At 35.0% G+C, this 20558-nt stretch overlaps 1 protein-coding gene across 1 annotated transcript in view; it reads left to right on the plus strand.

Moving 5' to 3' along the window:
- The window catches only part of LOC145668062 (fungal protease inhibitor-1-like), a 78435-nt gene extending 58763 nt beyond the window's left edge, over positions 1 to 19672 (plus strand). The window contains exons 2-3 of the mRNA XM_081735560.1: positions 8348 to 8569; positions 12936 to 19672. Of these exons, the coding sequence (XP_081591686.1) occupies positions 8380 to 8569; positions 12936 to 13054 (309 nt within the window). The 5' untranslated portion in view covers positions 8348 to 8379 and the 3' untranslated portion in view covers positions 13055 to 19672. The remainder of the gene's footprint in view (positions 1 to 8347; positions 8570 to 12935) is intronic.
- Positions 19673 to 20558: the final 886 nt, after the last annotated feature.

The raw sequence follows: 20558 nt of genomic DNA on the forward strand, positions 1-20558 counted from the left end.
AGTAAGATGTCATAAAAATGAAAACATAGCATTAGATCTAAGTCCAGAAGTCAAAATGTATTCATTAGCGTTTCATTTCCAAGAACTATAATCTTTTGAGTCCAATTCTTACCTGCCCTATTCGATTCCAGCATAATGATGAACTTTCTTCTGTCCGGCGTTGCCCAATAAGACGCTATTTTACTGTAGAGGTTTGAACTACTTTTTGAGTGCATTGCTGCTAGTGGCATTGCAGAGAATTAATGTTGAAATAGGGCATAAATAATATAGCCTGCTGTGTAATAATGTAGCATACAGAAGTAAACTTATCTTGGCCAAAATGTAGACCCAAAATTATAAATCAATCGGGCATATTCCAACGATCCATATTGTGTTCCTTCGTGGGCCGCCTGTCACCGTAATTTTGGAGTATTGTCGTCTTTGCCATTATCCGTCTGGAAAGTTAATTTTCCCACGCTTTCCAGGATGTCTATTTCCTTAACACACCTTTTTCAAGTTTTACATAATCAACTTTGTTGCTTTCATCCAGATATGGGTAGATTATTTTCGGAACAGCTATGACTTTTGGCGCAAAGCTAATGAGCGAGCCGGAACAAGGAAGGGGAGTGATGAGTTTCGCACAATAAAAACACTGTGGTCAATATGTGTGAGCTGTTAGCCAATCGCTTTCGCGCTGCTGTAGAAACGTCATGCTATGCGACTGGATTCAGAGGTGCACGTATGACTGATCACAGCTGTTCTGAAAATAATCTACCTATATGTAGGCTATGAAGGGATTTATTTCGGAAAATATCCTGTTTTTGTGGGGAGGTTCAAATTCAATATGAAGATAAATTATATTAAAATTTGTGGAATCATCACTAAAATTGGATTATATTTAAAGAAAAGCTGAGATTCTGGAAGAGACGGAAATTCGGATAGGTACACTCGCCTTGGTACACTCCTGCTGTCACGTGTCATCACTTCCCATACGTTGTCTGCAATAATTTGTCCACTATGGAGAAGGAGGGAGAAGGCGTGGATGGTGTGAGTGAGTGCTAGAATGTTCACTTCTACTGCAAGGACCTCTACTTTCGGTCCCAGTTGAAGTGGGTATGTGGTGGGAGAATACAATGTCCATGTTTTTTTGTCGGGGCATATTCCCATTTTCTCACATATCGTCATTGCGCTAATTCTTTCAAAATCATAAAATATGATAAATATGGCTCCTTTAACCCACAGGGTATGATCGTGAGACTGAAAATTGTATTTAATTTCATTTTCTCCACTACAATCATTCCCTTCTGAGGTTATTCAACCACGCACAACACACCAAATAATCTTTCGCCATCTTGTTCTGATCAAGATATCGATGTTGTTCTATAAATGAATTTTTGTTTCTTGCTGAGATTCCATACGTTATAAATAGGATCCATCTATCGTAACGGAATATTCGGGATCCCTCACTTCCTGTGCCGCCACTAGAAGATACTGAAGCATGCATTTTTGGATAGAGCAGATCACAAGTTTAAGACGATAACATATGCCGCCTCAGCTCAACGGTTAGTATTTTGGAGATATTTACCTTCAAAATTCATTTTAGCAGGCTTTAGCAGCCTGTAACGCTGAAACTAAGCGAGTCAGGGGAAATGTTTAGTTGCACTTTTTTTTCTGTGAGTAGATTCATCCCCCCAGCGTTGTCAACCGTGCACATTACCACCCTGTATATAGGGTGAACTTTTTATCTTGATACGCTCTAATTGATAAAAACGCTGAAATTTCCTACGAAGCAAAAATCCACAAGGTCACATTGTTTCATGTACTCTTCAATATCACCAGATCAACAATATTGCCAACCCAACATAGAGTTGTGTTTTTCAAATGGCACTACATCAGAATATTGCATATATCAAATCTACATAAAAAACTAAAACTTACAATACACATATGTTATGCAGTATTGAAAACTAAATATGCTTCAGTATCACAAACATAAAAGCAGGGATGAATTCAGGGGCTAGCCCGGGGAATCTTCCCCCGAAGAAAATTCATTCTCACCGGAGAAACTCTCAAAATCTCAATCGCAAAACCTAAAATTACTTCACCCAATTATTTGTTTTTCTTTCCGTGCACGTGCAGACGAAATCCTATCTCTCAATATACATATAGATAACGCAGACCCATTCAGTGGCGGCGATACTGGCTTCGGGGCCCCCCCGCAAAAACTCAACAAAAGGCCATGTGTTCCTCGAACTTCATTTACAATTTCTATATGCGTACTATTGTACCATTTTACATTGTTAACAGTATTACCACTATGATTACAACTACTATGAATATAATAATAATAATAATAATAATAATAATAATAATAATAATAATAATAATAATAATAATAATAATAATAATAATAATAATAATAATACAGTATAACCAGGGTTAACCGAAATAAAGTAGAGGGCTTATTTCGGATATATTTATTTGTTTGTTTGTTAAGTTATGGACATCTATTAACGGGCCTGTACTACAGTATTTTTTATTTATCTGAAATGTTTTGAAGATCAAATAACTTGAAAGCTCTTTTTGTAGGCTACACTTACGTTGTTTATCAAATTTAAGGAGCTCAATAGTCTAGTGGTTGGAGCGTTGAATTCATATCCCCGTAATCCAGGGTTTGATCCTCCGCTGGAGTACTCCAAATTTTTGGCATCTGCCAAGTGTCGTGAGGAAAACTGGGGAGTGATACGCCTGTTGGGAAAGGGTGACGTAATGGGCTGACCACCTGTTCGTCACTCAGGTGGTCGTAGGTCCACCAGTCGTTGACGCCGGCTCCGGACTTAAGGTCTGTTACGCCAGTGGTTCAGGTTTTAGTTTTTGTAAGTTAAATGAACATTTTTAGGACTACAGTACATCTATATGTAGTTAGTACTGTAATAGTTTATCTTTATAGCATATGGATTAGGCATAGTCTAGCGCGCCCTCGTCCTCTAGATTATTCCCGTGCAGTACAGTACATGTTTTTTTCGATTTACAATTTTGGATAATTCGGGTTTCGGTTATCCGGGATTATATTTTAACTACATTCCACACAGAGGAAAAATTAATATAGAATATTTTTTGTGTATCAGCGTAAAATATACTACTTTCATTGCCTAGAATAAAACGGAATGGAAACTTTTCTTCTTATCGTCACAGCGGAACACGCAACACACAAACACACACAATAAAACTAAGGAGGGGCATCACTATCACTATATTTTACTTGGAATGGAATAGAACACTACATTTTTAAGAACTGTTTACACGATAACCTTCGGTTCTTCAAAAGTAAGAATTTGTATATAATTTTATTCGTTTTTTTCCATGTTCGATTCTCAGAATGGCAAGCGCACGCAATCTACATTCTGTTACGGTGCTCCATAAATAATTCTTGATAATTTTTAATTTTGTAAAACTTCTGTCTGCTGCAGCGCAGTTGTGACAGGAAGTGTGAGGTACATCTGTAAGTCAGTAGTCAAATCCGGCAAACTACTCAAGAAGCAACTGTCTTCTTCAATCAACAAGTTGCAATGTCTCGAATTGTTTTCTTGGTAGATATTTCCAGCGAACACAATAATTTATTGAAATACGCGACAATTTATTGTAATACACGGTAATTGTAGTCTAAGATACACGATAACGAAAATATGGCATAATAGACTAATATAAATAATATTGTAAGGATTCCCACATTATAACAAAAGCACATGTATAACGACATGTGCCATTATTTACAAAAGCAGACGATACACTAAAGAGGAAGACACGAAGGAAACCGAAAGGAGATGGACCATACGAAAGGATCCCAAGGAGGACGAACCACCCGAAGAGGACAAATAAAAGAGGAACCACAGAGTAACCCGGCATCAGTTTGACCACTGACCGACTAACCATTACCTGCTCTGAGGTCGCACAGAACTAGGGGTACACCTTTCCTAAACCTTATGTCGCAGTGGATTATGGATCCTAACTACAACTAAAAACATCACGAGGCTGCCATGAGTTGAGGGGGTTTCCCATAAATCTTACCTATAACCTAGCAAGTGTTCTGAACGCTGCCATGAGATGAAGGGGCACCCGCAAAACACCAATCTCCTTCATCTGGTCAATTAGGAGAAAATACACTACTCTTTGAAAATTAAAGACACTGTATTTGGAAATTTTATAATAAAATTGGTGAAAGGGAAAAGACACGCCTGGACCGCTATTTCTCTCTACCTATTATACAAAACATTTAAATACAGAAATGTTACATGGAAAATGAGAAAATCGTAAAGATAACCTGACATTCATGTTCACACTCATTATTATTTACCTTATTATTTAATTTTAATGATTACTTCATTATTTAATTTAGTGAAACTGTTAGAATTAGTTACAGGCTGTGGAGAAACACTTTCAAAATGCATTAAAATTATAGGATAAATGACGTGTAAAAGGTGCCTTGGTGAGCATACTTTCTAGGGGCCCCCTGAGGTCCGGGGCCCACCCGCGCCGCGGGGTCTGCGGGGCCCTTATCGCCGCCACTGGACCCATTCTATATAAATATTAAACATGTAACATCTAAGATAGAATACCAAATAGTCAATAGAACCTGTGTTTCTTAACACTATGAACGAGTTTGACACAAGATAAAATTGTCAACTGTTGATGAAAGTTCTGTAATTTAGTAGGTACTATACTCTCGCCCTATATTATATATTAGTAGGTAGCACTAGCACAAATAGAGATAGGAAAGGAAAGATAGGGAAGATCCTTCGATCGCTCCATGTCAGCAGACTTCAGTTCTTGTAAATGAACAGTTCTTGCATTATTGAAATAGAACGTCCTAAATCCCATTTTCCGCATTGGAAGTAACAGACGTAAATGTGTTTTATGATTGTTAACGTAAACACACCATAAAATGGGGGGAACATTAGCACCCAGGGGTAACATTGGCATAGAGCAGGGTAAATTTGGCAACGCTGTTCTACAGCAAAATCATCTCTCTCTTTTTGGCTAGTTTTTCTTTAATCTGGTTTTCATGAATTCAACATTGAGCAATAATTAGACTAACATAGTACGTTCAAGCTGTTGCGAACAGCTCCTCAAATGAAAACCAATGTCACGCTTGTTCATGTCTCTGGAGTAAACATTCAGGCCCGGATTGGGTTTACTGTGTGAACTGTTTAAATTGGAGTGTGGCAATTGTATTCAGAACACTAAAGATCATGGGCGCTCGAAGGGGGATCCCGGATCCTCTGGCTCACGAAAGTGTATACATAATATAGCAAACCATGTATATTAAATACCAGAAATACCAGACGTAATATAGCAACCATGGAGATGCCCCCCTAGAAAATTTTCTTCGATCGCCACTGTTACAGATCCTTATTGTAAATGCCCAATGTACAATAGCGGTATCCCTAATTGAGAACTTCAAATTCTGTTATAATAATTCAACTCACTGTTTTTGAAATTTACTTCACTCAATTTTTGTAATCTAGTGATGTCTGTTTTCCTATACATAAATTGTACGATTAATGGTTAGAATAAATTAAAAATATAGTAAAATATTTTAAGAACGTTTTTAGGTGCCAATGCAGCCTCTGTTGAGTACAAATTTTCTAAAAACAAGCCTTATAAATGACTTGCCAAAGTTGTCCGTATACGGGGTAAAATTGGCACCAAAAATGAATATTTTTTTATGCAGGTACAAATTCGAATTCTGAAAAAGATGTTACAGATATTATAAGAAGGAGGTACAAATGTCATAGTGACTTTTTAAAATTAATCTTCAATAGTTTCTGAAATACCTGAAAAAAAAAAAAAAAACTTGCCAATGTTCCCCTATTTTACGGCACTTTTCTTTACGTAAATTGAAGTCAGTTAGAGGGCGAGATTCAGAGGGCGTCATTTAGAGAGATCAGGGAGGAACAGTTGTCCTCCCGGGGTTTGAGATTTATATAGATTTTATCAATAGAATAGTAGTATATCAGTAAAAGACTGCTATTGAAGGTGACGAAGATCCTACTGAAGATTTCGTAAACGAAGTTATTGATGTATATACAGCGAAGAAGCCAAGGCGAATATGCTTGGTTTAGAATCAAAAGTATGAGAAAGAACAAGAACTTTTTGTTAAAATATTTCTATGTGTGTTTGCGTACGACAATTAAAATATTTGAGTTATTTTAAATCTTCTTTTACAAAACTTCTACATTAATAACAAACAATAACTACTGTAAATAGGAAATAACAAAAGTAACTATTGTAAATAGCAATTAAAGTTTAGTCTAAAATACTTTTGCCAGGCTTTATAATTATTTGTTGTTTCAGATAAAATATTGTTTTTAATTACAATCTTACATTGAATAATTATCCACAATTAGTTTCAATATTAGGTAAGTTGTGCGTGTTTATTTATTTGCTTCTATTCTGAGGCTTGCATCGTAGTAGAAACTGCTTTGTAACGTTTGTGTACCTCCCACCTGTGTTTATATTACTAATATTCATTAGATAACATCAACAATGCTGCTTCCTTGCAAAAATACAGAAAATACCCCTCTCCCGAAGAGTTCACATCCCCCCTCCCGAGTGGAAATGTCTGAATTCAACACTGCATAAAAGACTTAGCAGGCTTCAACAGTAGTAATAACACAAGTAAAACGAACGGGGCAATGTACATTCATAGTATCTTAGTGTTAAATACTATGGTTAATACATAATATAGCATATTTCAATTAAGCAGGACCAAAGTTACAAAGAGTTGACAATTTGACTTTCTTCAAGGAAATTTATTTCGAAAACATACTTAAATAAGTAATAATATCAAATAGGCATAAAATCATAATGCCGTTTACAGCAATTTGATATCTCAAACCGTTCCTGAAATATGCAAAAAAAAAAAAAAAAAAAGTCAAAATTGCCATATTGCTTAAAGGCGTATTCGTGAAATTTTTTTAAAAATTATTGTTGCTATTCTTTGCTTCTATAACATCCCAACAATAGCTTTTGACAGAGGTCGAGGTGGTCCAGTGGTACCTCTGGTGCATGGGATCCCTGGTTCGATCCCACCTCGGGCCAAGTGGACTTTGTGGTGAAGAAACAAAGTGCGTGTGGATTTTCTCGGGGTTCTTCCGTTTCCTCCCACTTTCTTCATTCCACGATTAAATTCATTTCTCATCATCGTCGTTTCCTTTAGCCTAGCTGGCATATGCGTGGGACGTAAAACAAAGATTTCATTTCATTTCAATAGTTTTTGGCAGGTGTAATTACAAGTTCTCGGAATTATATATTTTGAGAATTGTTGTAAACTTTGTCAGTGTTTATCATATTTTGAGAATGGCTTGAGATATCAAATTGCTCTAATCGGTATTATGATCTGTACATCTATTGAAACCGTTTCTGTTATTCCATATGAGATATTTATGTAAGATTTTTTAAAAAATAAGGGCTGTTGAAAAACATCAAATTTTCAAACATGTAACTTATCCCTATTCATTCGATATCCATCATATGATCATAGTATTAGACACTAAAGTATTTAGATGTGTATGGACCCTCCCGTCTTACTTGCGTTATTGCTGCTGTAGAGATGTTGGGTTGGCAACACTGTTAATATGGTGGTATCGCAGAGTATATCAAACAATGTCCTCCTGTCGGTATTTACAGGTGCAAAACCTCAACTTTTTTCTGGTAATTTAAAAGTTACAAACGTGTATCACATTAAATGGTCCACCCTGTATATATAATTTTATTGCATTTTATAAGAGCATTACTTTTAGATTTTTTAAATGGTTATCTTTCTATTACGTTTAATATTCCAATATCGAATAGAATACTATAAGAAATATTTTTAAATGTGATGGTAAATGCTCTCATTGGAATATAAATCAATTTATCTTTCCACTTTCATGAAAGGGAAAGTAATAAAATGATGTTACGGATGCAATGATTTAAAATTTATGTGATCCTTTGTGCAATGTCTCTTTGAATAATAGTTAAACATTTTTATTAAGATAAACGAAAATAAAATTGTACAGAACACAACAGTTAACAAGTAATCATAATTCGTATAGAATATTTTATGACACTCTTCTCATGTGTATTTTTCTGCATATATTACAGTTAATTTATACGCAGCATATGTTTCTTACGTGAAGTAATATTTTAGACTGTGGAAAGAAGTAACGCATGCGTGTCAAGAACCTTGATAAGAAAACAAGTTATTTTCCTCTATCCTTGTATTTAAATTGACAATGCATTTCAGTTTCGTTGATTTATGTTGTAAACAACTCATTTTCAACTGAAAGTGGCTTCAATTCTAATGTCTTTGTTTGTTTAAATTCAGAGCATCAGAAGCAGTAGAAGTGAAAAGACGCGATGATGTGGACTGTGTTGTTTGTTACCTTATCCACAGTCGTTATCTGTACGTGTGGATTTATAGTTTGTCCCGAGAACGCATGTGAAGGTGTGAAGTGTGATCAAGGCATTACGAGAGAATCATGCAATGGAGAGTTTGATCCAAAAGGAGGATTTTGTGGCTGTTGTCCAACATGTGTCCGTTTCCTGGGTACGTATATTATCGAGATTAATGACCTTTACAGTTTGTACGATTATCGGTTAATATTCTACATATTCTACAACACATTCAGCAAGTACCATATGTATTTTCAAATGAAAAGAAGTAAATATTTGAATTAGTTGAGAAATTGGACCACGGTGGGAACTCAGCTCTTACAGTATTAAAAGCATGATATAATTTCCCGACTAAACTTTTGATTTATCACAGTCTATCGTTGAATTTAATTTATAAAAAGTCATACCCACAAAATTAGATCATATACAGTTATTCATGTTTTTATAAGCATTAATATAATCTTGAATTTATTACTATCTTCTATCTCTCTCTCACACACACACAATAATCATAAAACTTTTTTATTTAAAATGAACTGTGAGAAAAATTGTACGGCGAAACTCCAATTATCCGGAATAATGAGTCCTGACGAAATCCATAATTGGGCCAATTACCCACACTTGCTTATCTGATTACAATATTCAACACAACCTGCTTCTCACTTAAAAGTCCAGTTACAAATTCTAAAATAAAAGTGAATCCTTCAGATTTTCTTAGAATAAAGAACAGAGAAGTACAGTATCTCTAAACTTGGTGAAATACCGATTTAGAATTGTCCAAATATATATACTTATATTAAAATGTTACAATAGCGATTGAAAGCGACTGAGCTCCAACCTATAACTCTGGCTTTCAAATCTTTCATTTCCGGTTATGTGTGATTTCATGTTTAACAAAAACAAACATAACATTTTGAGTATGTGTATTTTAATGAAATTAGTTACTTGTAAATACATAATTTTCATAAAGTTTATGTTTTAAAATTATTGTTCAAAGCCTTTGTATTTTAATAAGCCTTCTCTAAAATCAACGCATGTGAATTATGCTTCCATCTTCCGAGTTCTTTTAAACTATATGTTGTGGACGTCTATGTTTGTGGTCAATAATTTCGACAATGAGATCTCGGAAACTACAGGCTCTAGAAAGATGACGTTTTCACTGATCGATTGCAAATTTCATGTAGATTGTCCGTCCAGTTCTAATTGAATATTTAAAAAACATAGCCACTATCTATTTATTACATTTTTACGGGTGCATTGGAAGTGTTGAAATTTAAAAAAAAAAAACATCACATCCTACGCATTATACATTCCAACACAACATTGTTGTATATAGGCGTTGTATATGTCTCAGGCGTTTGTTTCATGGCCAAATAATAATGGAAAAGGAAGCATAACCATTTCTCCAGTGTAAGATGAACCTTTATTTTTGGAGTGTTTTGCCCAATGAACTCCTATCACCACGGCATGGCGCGTCCTCAGGTTGTGGATCGAGGGGAAGGCCTCTAGATATAGAGGTTAGCTGCGAATATACTGAATAAGCAGTCGCGGACAGCCGACTAGGAGTGGTCCCCCAGCCTGGGGGTTTGGGTAAGACTAACAACCTCATCCTGTAATAAAAAAAAAAAAAAGCACTTCTTCAGAAATATTCACAAAAGCCTCGGACAAGAACTGATAACTTGGCACGACCTCAGCAAAAGAAAATGGACATGAGATTTGGAACAAGGAATATTAGAAGTCTTTATAGGGCAGGCGCGTTAAAATCCGTAACGTGTGAGTTAGAGAAATACAGGTACAGGATGCACCTAGTAGGAGTTCAGGAAGTTCGGTGAGATGGAAATGTATCTGTGAATTCCGGAAATTCTACGTTCTTTTACGGGGAAGGAAATAAAAATCACCAGTTAGGAACGGGGTTTTTAGTTCACAAACGAATATTACCAGCAATTAAACGGGTTGAATTTGTTACTGACAGACTTTCTTTTATTACTCTTAAGGGACGGTGGTGTGGTATTATTGTTTTAAATGTACATGCCCCAACTGAAAGTAAGGATGACGATATAAAAGACAATTTTTACGAAGAAGTGGAACGGATATTTGACCAACTCCCGCGATACCATATGAAAATTCTATTACGAGATTTCAATGCGAAGGTAGGACGAGAAGATATTTTCAAACCGATTATAGGGAACGAAAGTCTGCATAAGGAAAGTAATGACAACGGTGTTAGACTCGTGAACTTTCCAACATCCAAAAACCTAATCGTGAAGAGTACAAAATTCCCACATCGCGACGTTCATAAATACACTTGGACATCACCAGACGGAAAAACTAGCTCTGGAGTTTAGTTGGTAGCTAGCATGTGTGATTTCTGTTCACAAATCCTGGAATCGATTGAGTTGGGATGCCTACTTCGGATACAACCCAAGTAATTGCTCGGAGCCTCCCGTAAAAGATAGATCCCACGTTATATAGCCTCGATGCTGAAGAGAGGTGTTAAACTATAATTAATCAATCAAATCACAGAATCTTAATACAAGATTCCATTATACATAGAAAAACAGGAAAATTTTAATTGATGTAAAATGCACTAATCAACACAGGGAAGAATACATTTAATGATTCAGACCATATTAATTCGGTGCAATTAGGCCAAAAAAGGACATTCAAAAAAAAAAAAAAAACTGAAACCTTTTCTAAAATGATCATGATACTCTGATACTCTATTCAGCAATCAGAGAAAATCCCAAAAAATCCCGCTTTGGGTTTGGTCACTATGGCCACCATATTGGATAGCTCATTTCCAACGCTGAAAGTTTCCTTGGAAAGCATAGCGTTTACTTTCACTGGCTATAATACAGGTTGTAAACACAGATGAGATATAACTGTACCTCATTGAAGATATTTAATTAGTTGTTCTTACTCTGTGAAAATTAAGGAAATATACATTTTCCCGAAAGGAAAAAAAGGGGAATGCAACAAAATTTCTCAGAACAGAAGAGAAAAATTGCGTTTTCAGATGTTTATTACAACATTGTAGGGAGAAGAAACATAAAATAGGTGCAAAATTATTAGCTACACCAAAACATTAAAAATGCATAATATTAACATGTTGTGAAGCTGGGATTTTTAAAATTAGATTCATTTAATGCATTAAATTCCCTCTTGACCCATATTGTAAGATTTTCACCTCTGCATCCACAATTTTTGAATGAAGTTATTAGTGGATAGATATTTGCAGAGGCTTCAATATTCTCTACAAATTCCTGGATTTTGGCTTCTTTGGAGAAAGGAAGAACGGGAAATTTCCCATAATTTGAGGGAAATTTTAACATATATATATATATATATATATATATATATATATATATATATATATATATATATATATATATATATGTGTGTGTGTGTGTGTGTGTGTGTGTGTGTGGTGTACTCTTTGCATGTAGAGAGTGTGGTGTGCCATTAACAATGACATTAGCTATGTCACTTTATTTCTTGACATCGGAAAGATGTGTCCCATCTCAGCAAACACACTATGATGTGAGTATGTTTTGGAAATTCACTGGAGTGCTCAGCTTATTAAGTCTTGAGGAACGCCAGTAAATCCTTGTTTAACCTTCAGTTTCAGTTCAAGGATGTTTACTGGACGTATACCGTAGTCTTTGCTTTCGAGATGTACCCATAGATTCACTACACAGAGAAATCGCATATACTGAGTTGATTCTTGGAGGTCATATAATGTCATCGTTCTTATCAAATGCTTTCACAGCGAATACACGATCCACACATCTTCAATGCTTCATTATTACTAAATTATAAAGTCTTCTCAATGTTGTCTTATCAGCATCAAATAAATACCTGCCATAGCCTACAATGTTGTTAATCCTAGATTCAAAATTTCCCGTTTCTCTGCTAAAATCATTGGATGTATTCCAAAATCACGAATGTTAGTAACAATATTCTCATAAAGTCATTTCTACTTTTATCCACCATTCCTATCACTCAAATATTTTTACCTAAATTTTCCTAATTATTAACTAATTTCTGACTTTTCGACACCCTACACCTTTACATGTTGTTGCAAGTTATTTTTGTGAGAAAGTTGCTCATGTTCTTATATGTGATCTAAAATACAGTACATATTATAAAATAATGTGCTTTACGATAGGCTTAACTTGAATTGTTAGTTTCTGTAGGTACAATAGTATTTCTTACTCACTGAAGGATAATACTCAATGGTTTCAGAAGGAAGTGTTTTTCGTACTGATTCTTGAGGCTTCTTATCACATTGTAAAGCTACCAATTAAGGAGCGATACTGTTCTGTGTGGTGTGATTAGAAATATACACATATTCGCTTCAAGGATTTTAAAGCTTCATCTGATATATAACTATATCTATTTTTTCGAGATAGCTAGTTTTTCTATTATGGCATGAACTTTTGTACTGTATGTATAAGTTTATTATTTAAAAAAAGTTCAAGATAAGTCTTTAGAAAATATTAATTTCTTCGTATTTTCAGGTGAAGGCGATCCATGCTTTCTTCTAATGGGTTCACCTATAACCTCTAAATGCGGCGAAGGATTATCGTGTGAGAACAGCAAATGTGTTTATAAGTCTGACAATTCGAGTCTCCAGTGATTCTGATATTCTACCAGTGATCCAAAGTATTTAATTACAGTGTACCTTTCAAACATTCGATAGCTCGTACAAGATTAATAACCTTGTGCCTGTTATATCCATTATTTCTCGTTCTTGAGAGAATAATTGTGTTTATTTAGAGGTGCATTTCACCAGAGAAAGTTGAAAAGAGTAAGAGCTAGTGTGTTAAAACGTGAAAGTAATGAATATAGGTGAATATAGAAAGACATTCTTGCTTAGCTTATGTAAACTGTAAATTTATAATTACAAGATATCCCCACTTCAATCAATAACATGTTAAAAGCATTTCATCGAATTTAATTCAAACACCCTGGCAGCTCAGTTGTTTCCTCCAAATTCAGAATAAGTCGAATAGAGATTTTCTTTTGTTAAGTAGGTAGCGTTCTGGTTTATCGTGGGGGAGAACTGGATCCAATCACGGGTAAGAATGGAAGTAGTCCCCAGCTCAGCTTTGATGTACAATTTCGTGTCTGATATACCATAGATTTTGAAAACAAACTCGAACTACAAAGAAACCAAGTCTAAGGCTAATTTGGATGCTAGTTGTAATACTTCGTCAATGATGGCATTTTCCCCTCTCACTTCCGCATTGACGTTGTTCCGTGCACTTGAATTTATAATTAGAAGTTGTTCAATGCTTACCATCACATAGACAACAAACAGCCCAAAGGCAAAATTACTGTGCTTTGTGTGCGAGTAACATGTCCTGACTGTAATTTATATCACAATTAAAAACACAGTAAATAATATATATCACAATTAATAACACAGTAAATAATATTATACAACATATAAAACAGCAAATGTTAAACTTCTATCATGCTGCTAAGATATTTATTTTCGACTCTGTAAACTTAATAAAAATTAATAACCTTAATAATTTGAGACGCTCGATAATGTGTCGCAACTTTCATCTGGATTTCGCAAAGTAATTACAATATGTATGGAAATTGTTGACAAATACAGTAAGTTTAGTTGTAATTGAGTGCAGTTTCAGCAGGAAGAATCTTCAATGACTGCAGTGCGAAGTATCACTTCCTTTTCCTTTGCAAGTATCAGATAATTTACTACATATAACGTTCTTTAAATAAAAGTATGTATAAAAACAAATATTGTATATTCTTTATCTATATAGTTTTTCACTTAACATCCCTTCTCAACACCGAGATCATTCGAGTGTGTTTTTAAACATCAAATAAGTTCGTAGCTACACGAGATGATAGGCTTCCACAGACAACTTTGAAGTGTTCACTCACCTGTCAGGGTTCATCTTTTCAACACTGGCTGTGTTCTACCTTCTATATAACGATAAGCACTGCTGACAATCCCCGTCAGTGCAGCTTCCACTGGAGAAGACTTACGTAGTTTACGAGAAGAAAGGCGGTGTCTCAAAAGTCCAAAATACACAATAGTCCATTGAACTGTTATCGGAACTCCTCACTAGAATGTCGACGAAGGGAATAGACGAATGCCGATTCCAGCTTCCATCCGTCTGTAGAGTACCAGTCGTGATTTGGCAGTGTGGCTTACATCTTTTCTTGGTGCAATTTCACCCAGTTTCTGTTCGCCGAATACCGTATGGAGATTTCGTTCTTTTTAAATATTTGTATAAACGGTTCTTGATAATATACAATATTGATTTTTCACATTGGCAACGCGGCATAGTTTTAATTTTCTTGGTAACAAAATCGATACTTCTGTACATAATTGCTCGAACCTTTTCATAACCGGTCAGAAATATACACGCCTTAAGTACAGTTACTACAAATTTTCATCTACCTCCTGCCAGGTATATATTGTATAGCTTCCTGCAGTTAGTTTTCCTTAGCATGACACGGCTGCTTTCAAACGTGTGAATATTGCCTTACGGACTATCTTGAGACAATTTGCGAATAGCATGATGGATAGTTTGTTCGGATACATGGAGCTATGGCATGGATTCTCTGGCGTCGTCAATGTCTTAATTCCGCACAACACCGATGGTGCTAGCTTCACTGAAGTCCATTTCTGATGTGGCTTAGTCAGTGATACATAATCACCAGCCTGTCAAACTCTGCCATTCACTGAAGCGTTGAACAGCAAATCCGTGTTCGTGGCACCGTTTAGCACGTTCAAACAATTGAAATGTGCGTTAGAAAGTGCTTTAATGTAGCCTCCCAGAATCAATTAAATATCGGTGCCATTGGACTTGATACAGCACGACTACTTTGTTAGCAGATATATTACATCTACGGTCTCAATGGTGCAACTTCCATGTATCCGCACTTTGCCCTTTCTACTCTATCATATAGAAGTCCATTAGCCTCTGTATGGGAAAGGAATCTTGTCTAGTCCGACTTTCACAATAGCTTTACCATAGTATATGTATTTCTGTGATATCTTGGGAGCTATAGGGAAATGAAGAGGTTCCCGGATGCGGAATCTCCCAATCATAATGTCGAAGATAAATATACAAAATACAAATACGAAAACCAAATTTTAAATATTTTTTAGTTACATGAATTTTTGACATATATCCATAATCCAAATTGCTATGATGGACGATGCGCCTCAGTTTCAACGCTTTATAAGACTGCTGTAACATATTTCTAGTGAAGTACGTACCCAGTGCAAATTTTGCCAAGCACAAGCACAAAATTAATTGAAATAAAAATATTCATTAACATAAATGTGAGGTATTGTTAACCTAAATTTAAATATTGCTCTTCAAAATATCTCTAAATTTAATATGAATTCGTTGCTACCAGTGTTCACAGTTTAAGGGAAATCTCTCTAACGTAGGGAAATTTCATAGGTAAATTTAGCAATAAGGAAAAAAGGGAATTTTTCGATAAAACTTGAAAATCCAGAGATATTCTCCCACTGACTGACTGACCAATATAAATGCTTAGCTTAAAAAATTTTAAAAAAGCAAATCAATAAAACAATTGACATTTCCTTTTAATATAGCTAAATTAATCTTATCATATAACATCTGTCATAGTAGTTGGATACTCAACAAACTAGGGAAAATTTGGTAAGGGAAAATTTTGTCATTCAAGGGAAATTTTCTTAAGGAAATCTACGAACACTGGTTGCTGCGGAAGAAAGCAGTTGCATCATCTTGCGCTTGTGCCTCCATCAAACGAGTAAGCTTAAAGAGGAAGTAATACCATATTCATACGCTTCGTACTCTTCGAATTTATACATGTCACTTCGGAAATTGTGTAAATTACATGAAAATAACAGTGTCAATTTGATCTGAAACTCTGGCTACAAATGTGTTCAACATATGACTTCATGTATAATGTGAAATTTCAAAGTATATTACAAAATTGTAACAGAAAAAATATGAGAAAGAGAAATATTTATTAAACTTAGCTAAATTATTCAATATAAAAAGAGAACAACATACATTTGTTTCTGATTTAATTTAGAGTTGTTTGTAACAATTTAAGAAGAGATGTAATGTTAATTATAATTATTTTAAGTAAATTACACTAGTTAACAAAGGTTTTGTTACATAAAAGGAAATACCTCTTCTTAAAGGAACTTTTTGCGCTGAATTCGAATATGCACTCGGTTTTTCTCCATCACGTACGATTTTCCCGTAACAGAGGGATTTTCGGGAAAATCCCTAAAAAATCCCCTTTCGTTTATTTTACACCCCAAGATCTTGTCCCCTTGCATATACTAACATAGAAATTATACCTAAGTATACTTTGATTCATATTTAACAAACCCTCCAAGTTTAGTAATAATCGCTTTATTCTTTCTAGAGAAATAAATATGTTTGTATGTATACTGTGTGTACTGTTTATTGCACCTTATAGTAATGCTTTCAGATCTCTTAAGTTGAGGTAAAACGTTTTGCTTTATTACCACAAACACATATATAAAATATAATTTACAAGTGTGACAATTTACAATAAACAATAATACAAATGTACCAAAAGGTCATGAAAAGACAATCAAAACTATCACAATATATGAAACTTCCATTGGGTTACAAAAACGTACACTACTTCCTTCTTTTGTAAGAAATGTTGCATTCTCTAACAAGACCCCAACAATAGTCCCCCATCATTGAAGGATCCCATCGTCCCTGGTACCTTTTCTCCATTGCCATTATATCTTGGTGGAATCTTTCCCCCTGTTCGTCGCTGAGAGCACCTAGGTTAGCAGGAAAGAAGCTGAGGTGGGAGTGCAAAAAGTGGATTTTTAAAGACATCCTACAACCCAACTCTTTGTATTTCTGTATCATGTCCTGTACGATTTCTGTGTAACTCTCAGCTTTGTTATTGCCCAGAAAGTTGCGCACAACACACTTAAATGCTGTCCAGGCAGCTAGCTCAGCACTGTTTAACTTGCTGTCAAAGCTATCATCAAGCATTAATTTCCTAATTTGGGGACCAATAAACACTCCCGCTGAAATCTTAGCATCACTCAGGTTAGGGAACTTATCTCGCAGATACTTGAAACCTTCACCAGATGTGTCCATGGCTTTGACAAAGTTTTTCATAAGTCCTAACTTGATATGAAGTGGCGGTAGTAATATCTTATTAGGATCTACCAAAGGAGCGTATTTGACGTTGCATTCTCCAGGTACGTAATTCACTCTAGGTTCCCATTCCTTCACTTCATAATGTTTGTCATCAGCTCGGCTATCCCATAAACATAAAAAACATTGATACTTCGTGTAACCGCACTGCAGTCCTAATAAAATACCAACTACCTTGAGATCACAACATATTTGCCAACAATGGTCCTTGTAATTTATAAGATTTAGCAAAGTTGACATGGTGTCATAGGATTCCTTAATCTTCACTGAGTGCGCAAGTGGTATAGAAGGTTTTTTATTTCCATTATTTAAAAGGACAGCTTTAAGGCTGACCTTTGACGCGTCGATAAATAACCTCCATTCTTCTGGAACGTAAGGAATTCCTAGCTCCGCCATCAACCCATTTATATCCGTACATACGCACACATTATCTTGCATTGAGGAATAGCTTGAAAATTGAACATGCCTTTTCCTGTACACTGATATGTTCGTTTCTGCATCCAATAAGTTCCACTGCTGGAGATTTGATCCCAGAAGTTCCGCCTCTTGTTTTGTCAGGTGCAAATCACGGACTAGGTCATTAAGTTCACATTGCCGGATGAAATGTGGCTCGCGAACACAGTCAGGGATGAACGTTGGATCCTTGGATGTACATGTTGATGTCGATGGTTCATCAAGGTCATGATCATCATCAGAGTCTTTTGGCCATATCTCTTCCCAGTTGGTAGGGGGCTCGGGAAGTGGAAGTTCTTTTGCATTCTGTTACATTTGATAACAAATATTGATAACCATTTCATGAACAAAACGAAAAAACTTGGAGAATTGTATATATATGTATTAAGATATACATATATTGTACGTTTAAAAGAAATATACGTTGGAAGTACATTCTATTTTTATACACGTTTCTAATTTACAGAGAGCAATACAAGTGTGTTGTTGACTATTGTAAATATTCATTTTTATGTCTGTGTTTGTAGTAATAAAGCAAATCGTTTTTACCCCAACTCAGGAGATCTGAAAGCATTACTATCAGGTGCAATAAACAGTGCACACAGTATACATACAAATATATTTATTTCTCTAGAAAGAACAACGCGATTTTTACGAAACTTTTAGGGTTTATTAAATATAAATCAAGGTATACTTAGGTATAATTTCTATGTTACTATATGTAAGGGGACAGGAGCTAGGGGAATAAAATATCTGAAAAAGGGAAATTTTTGAGGGAATTTCCCGAAAATCCCTCTGTTACGGGAAAACTGTACGTGATGGAGAGAAACCGAGTGCATATTCGAATTCAGCGCAAAAAGTTCCTTTAAGATCAGGTGATTTTTCTCATGTAACAAACAAAAAGTTTAAATTTGTTAACTAGTGTTATTGATGTAAACATGATCTTCAACGTGGATAAAGTCACTGCTTTCGTAAATTTCTCTTCAGAAACTTCGTATTATCTTAGTTGTGGCATAATAGTATGTATCATGCTATTTGTTGAGGTAAACAACGCATTTTCTAATTAGAAGTTAATGCTTCCACATGTTCTAGTCTGATGTGGCGTGTTTAGGTTTGTTATTAGAAGAAAAGAAACCAAGAATTTTTGTCATGAAGAAAGAAAGATAATTGCTTGGAAAGTCCATTTAGCTAACTGATAAGATTTAATCTGTGAATAGACCATGAACAATACTAATGCATCAGATATGATTACAAAAACACCGTTTGTTTTGTGAATAGGAAATGTACTTTTTCTAATAAACTCTAAATTGCAACTAATACTAACAAAAAAAATACTAAATTGCATACTCCTATCAAATGTGTCATAGAATGCAGCAATTTGTTAATTCTGTAAGTGTACTTTTCCAATAAATCAGTTGTGTCTCCTAATCTGTGGTCCACGGACACCCAGGGAACCGCGTCTTTTTTTTTTTTTTTTTTTTCAAAAAGGAAAATATTTAATTATATTTGTATATGCGAACAGTAACTTGTTTCTTTACGAAAATAAAATTAATAGCACCTACAGTAATAAAATATGATTCAATAAATAATTCAATAAAATCTTACTCTGATCTTTAATATACTCCCTCACATTCATTCATTCAATGAGGTATTTCGTCTGTGGTTTAATTGGTGTCAGAAAAGACGCTTAAAACTAGGCTCTTATAAAGTGACCAGAATTTTAAATTTCAAAATAGTGACGCATATGAATCGAGGTGTCTGTCAACCTCTGATTCTCAGATTGCATTGGGTGCCAGCAATCGTTTAAGTTATAAAATATACAAGTAACACATTATAAAAGTTTAAAGCAGTGAAGAGCATTTAGAAGTTCTAGGCATGAACTAAAATGAAATGAAATGAACTGTTGTATTTTAATGTCCCATAGTTTTGCCCTTTAGGCTAGATGAGACGCATGATTAATGAAAGTGAATGTAAAATTAACTTTTGTGTTGTCTTCTTGGAATCGACCCCGAGACCACGTGCACCAAACTCACATCTGATAATCACTAGACCAGTGGGAAGGGCTGCATGTCCTTAACATTCCCAATGAGTATTATGAAAGATAACTTTGTATATCCAGTCATTTTAACGAGGGAATGTAGAATTGCTCTCATCATTTACATTTCACGTAACACTTGCAGGACACTATGCTCATTACTGCTTAAAACGGAACATTTAAGTGTCCCATTTGAGATTTAGATTCTTGCAACAGCAAGCAATAAGGTTATTTTCAAAGATTGGAGGAAAATATATACCAAGTTCCATTTAGACCGAATAACTTTTACAGCAATTATGGTGAAACAGGTAGACGGACGAACAGAGACAGAAATTCTGGTTGAATAAATTGGAAGCCACTTGCTATTTTCGTTTCAATTATATGTGTTATATTTAGTTTCGAATGTAAACTCCTTTCTATATTTTATTAATACAAAAAATCTAGAACACTCTAGC

This window comes from Thermobia domestica, chromosome 13, assembly GCF_964235325.1.
Source record: "Thermobia domestica chromosome 13, izTheDome1.hap1.1, whole genome shotgun sequence".
Taxonomy (NCBI): domain Eukaryota; kingdom Metazoa; phylum Arthropoda; class Insecta; order Zygentoma; family Lepismatidae; genus Thermobia; species Thermobia domestica.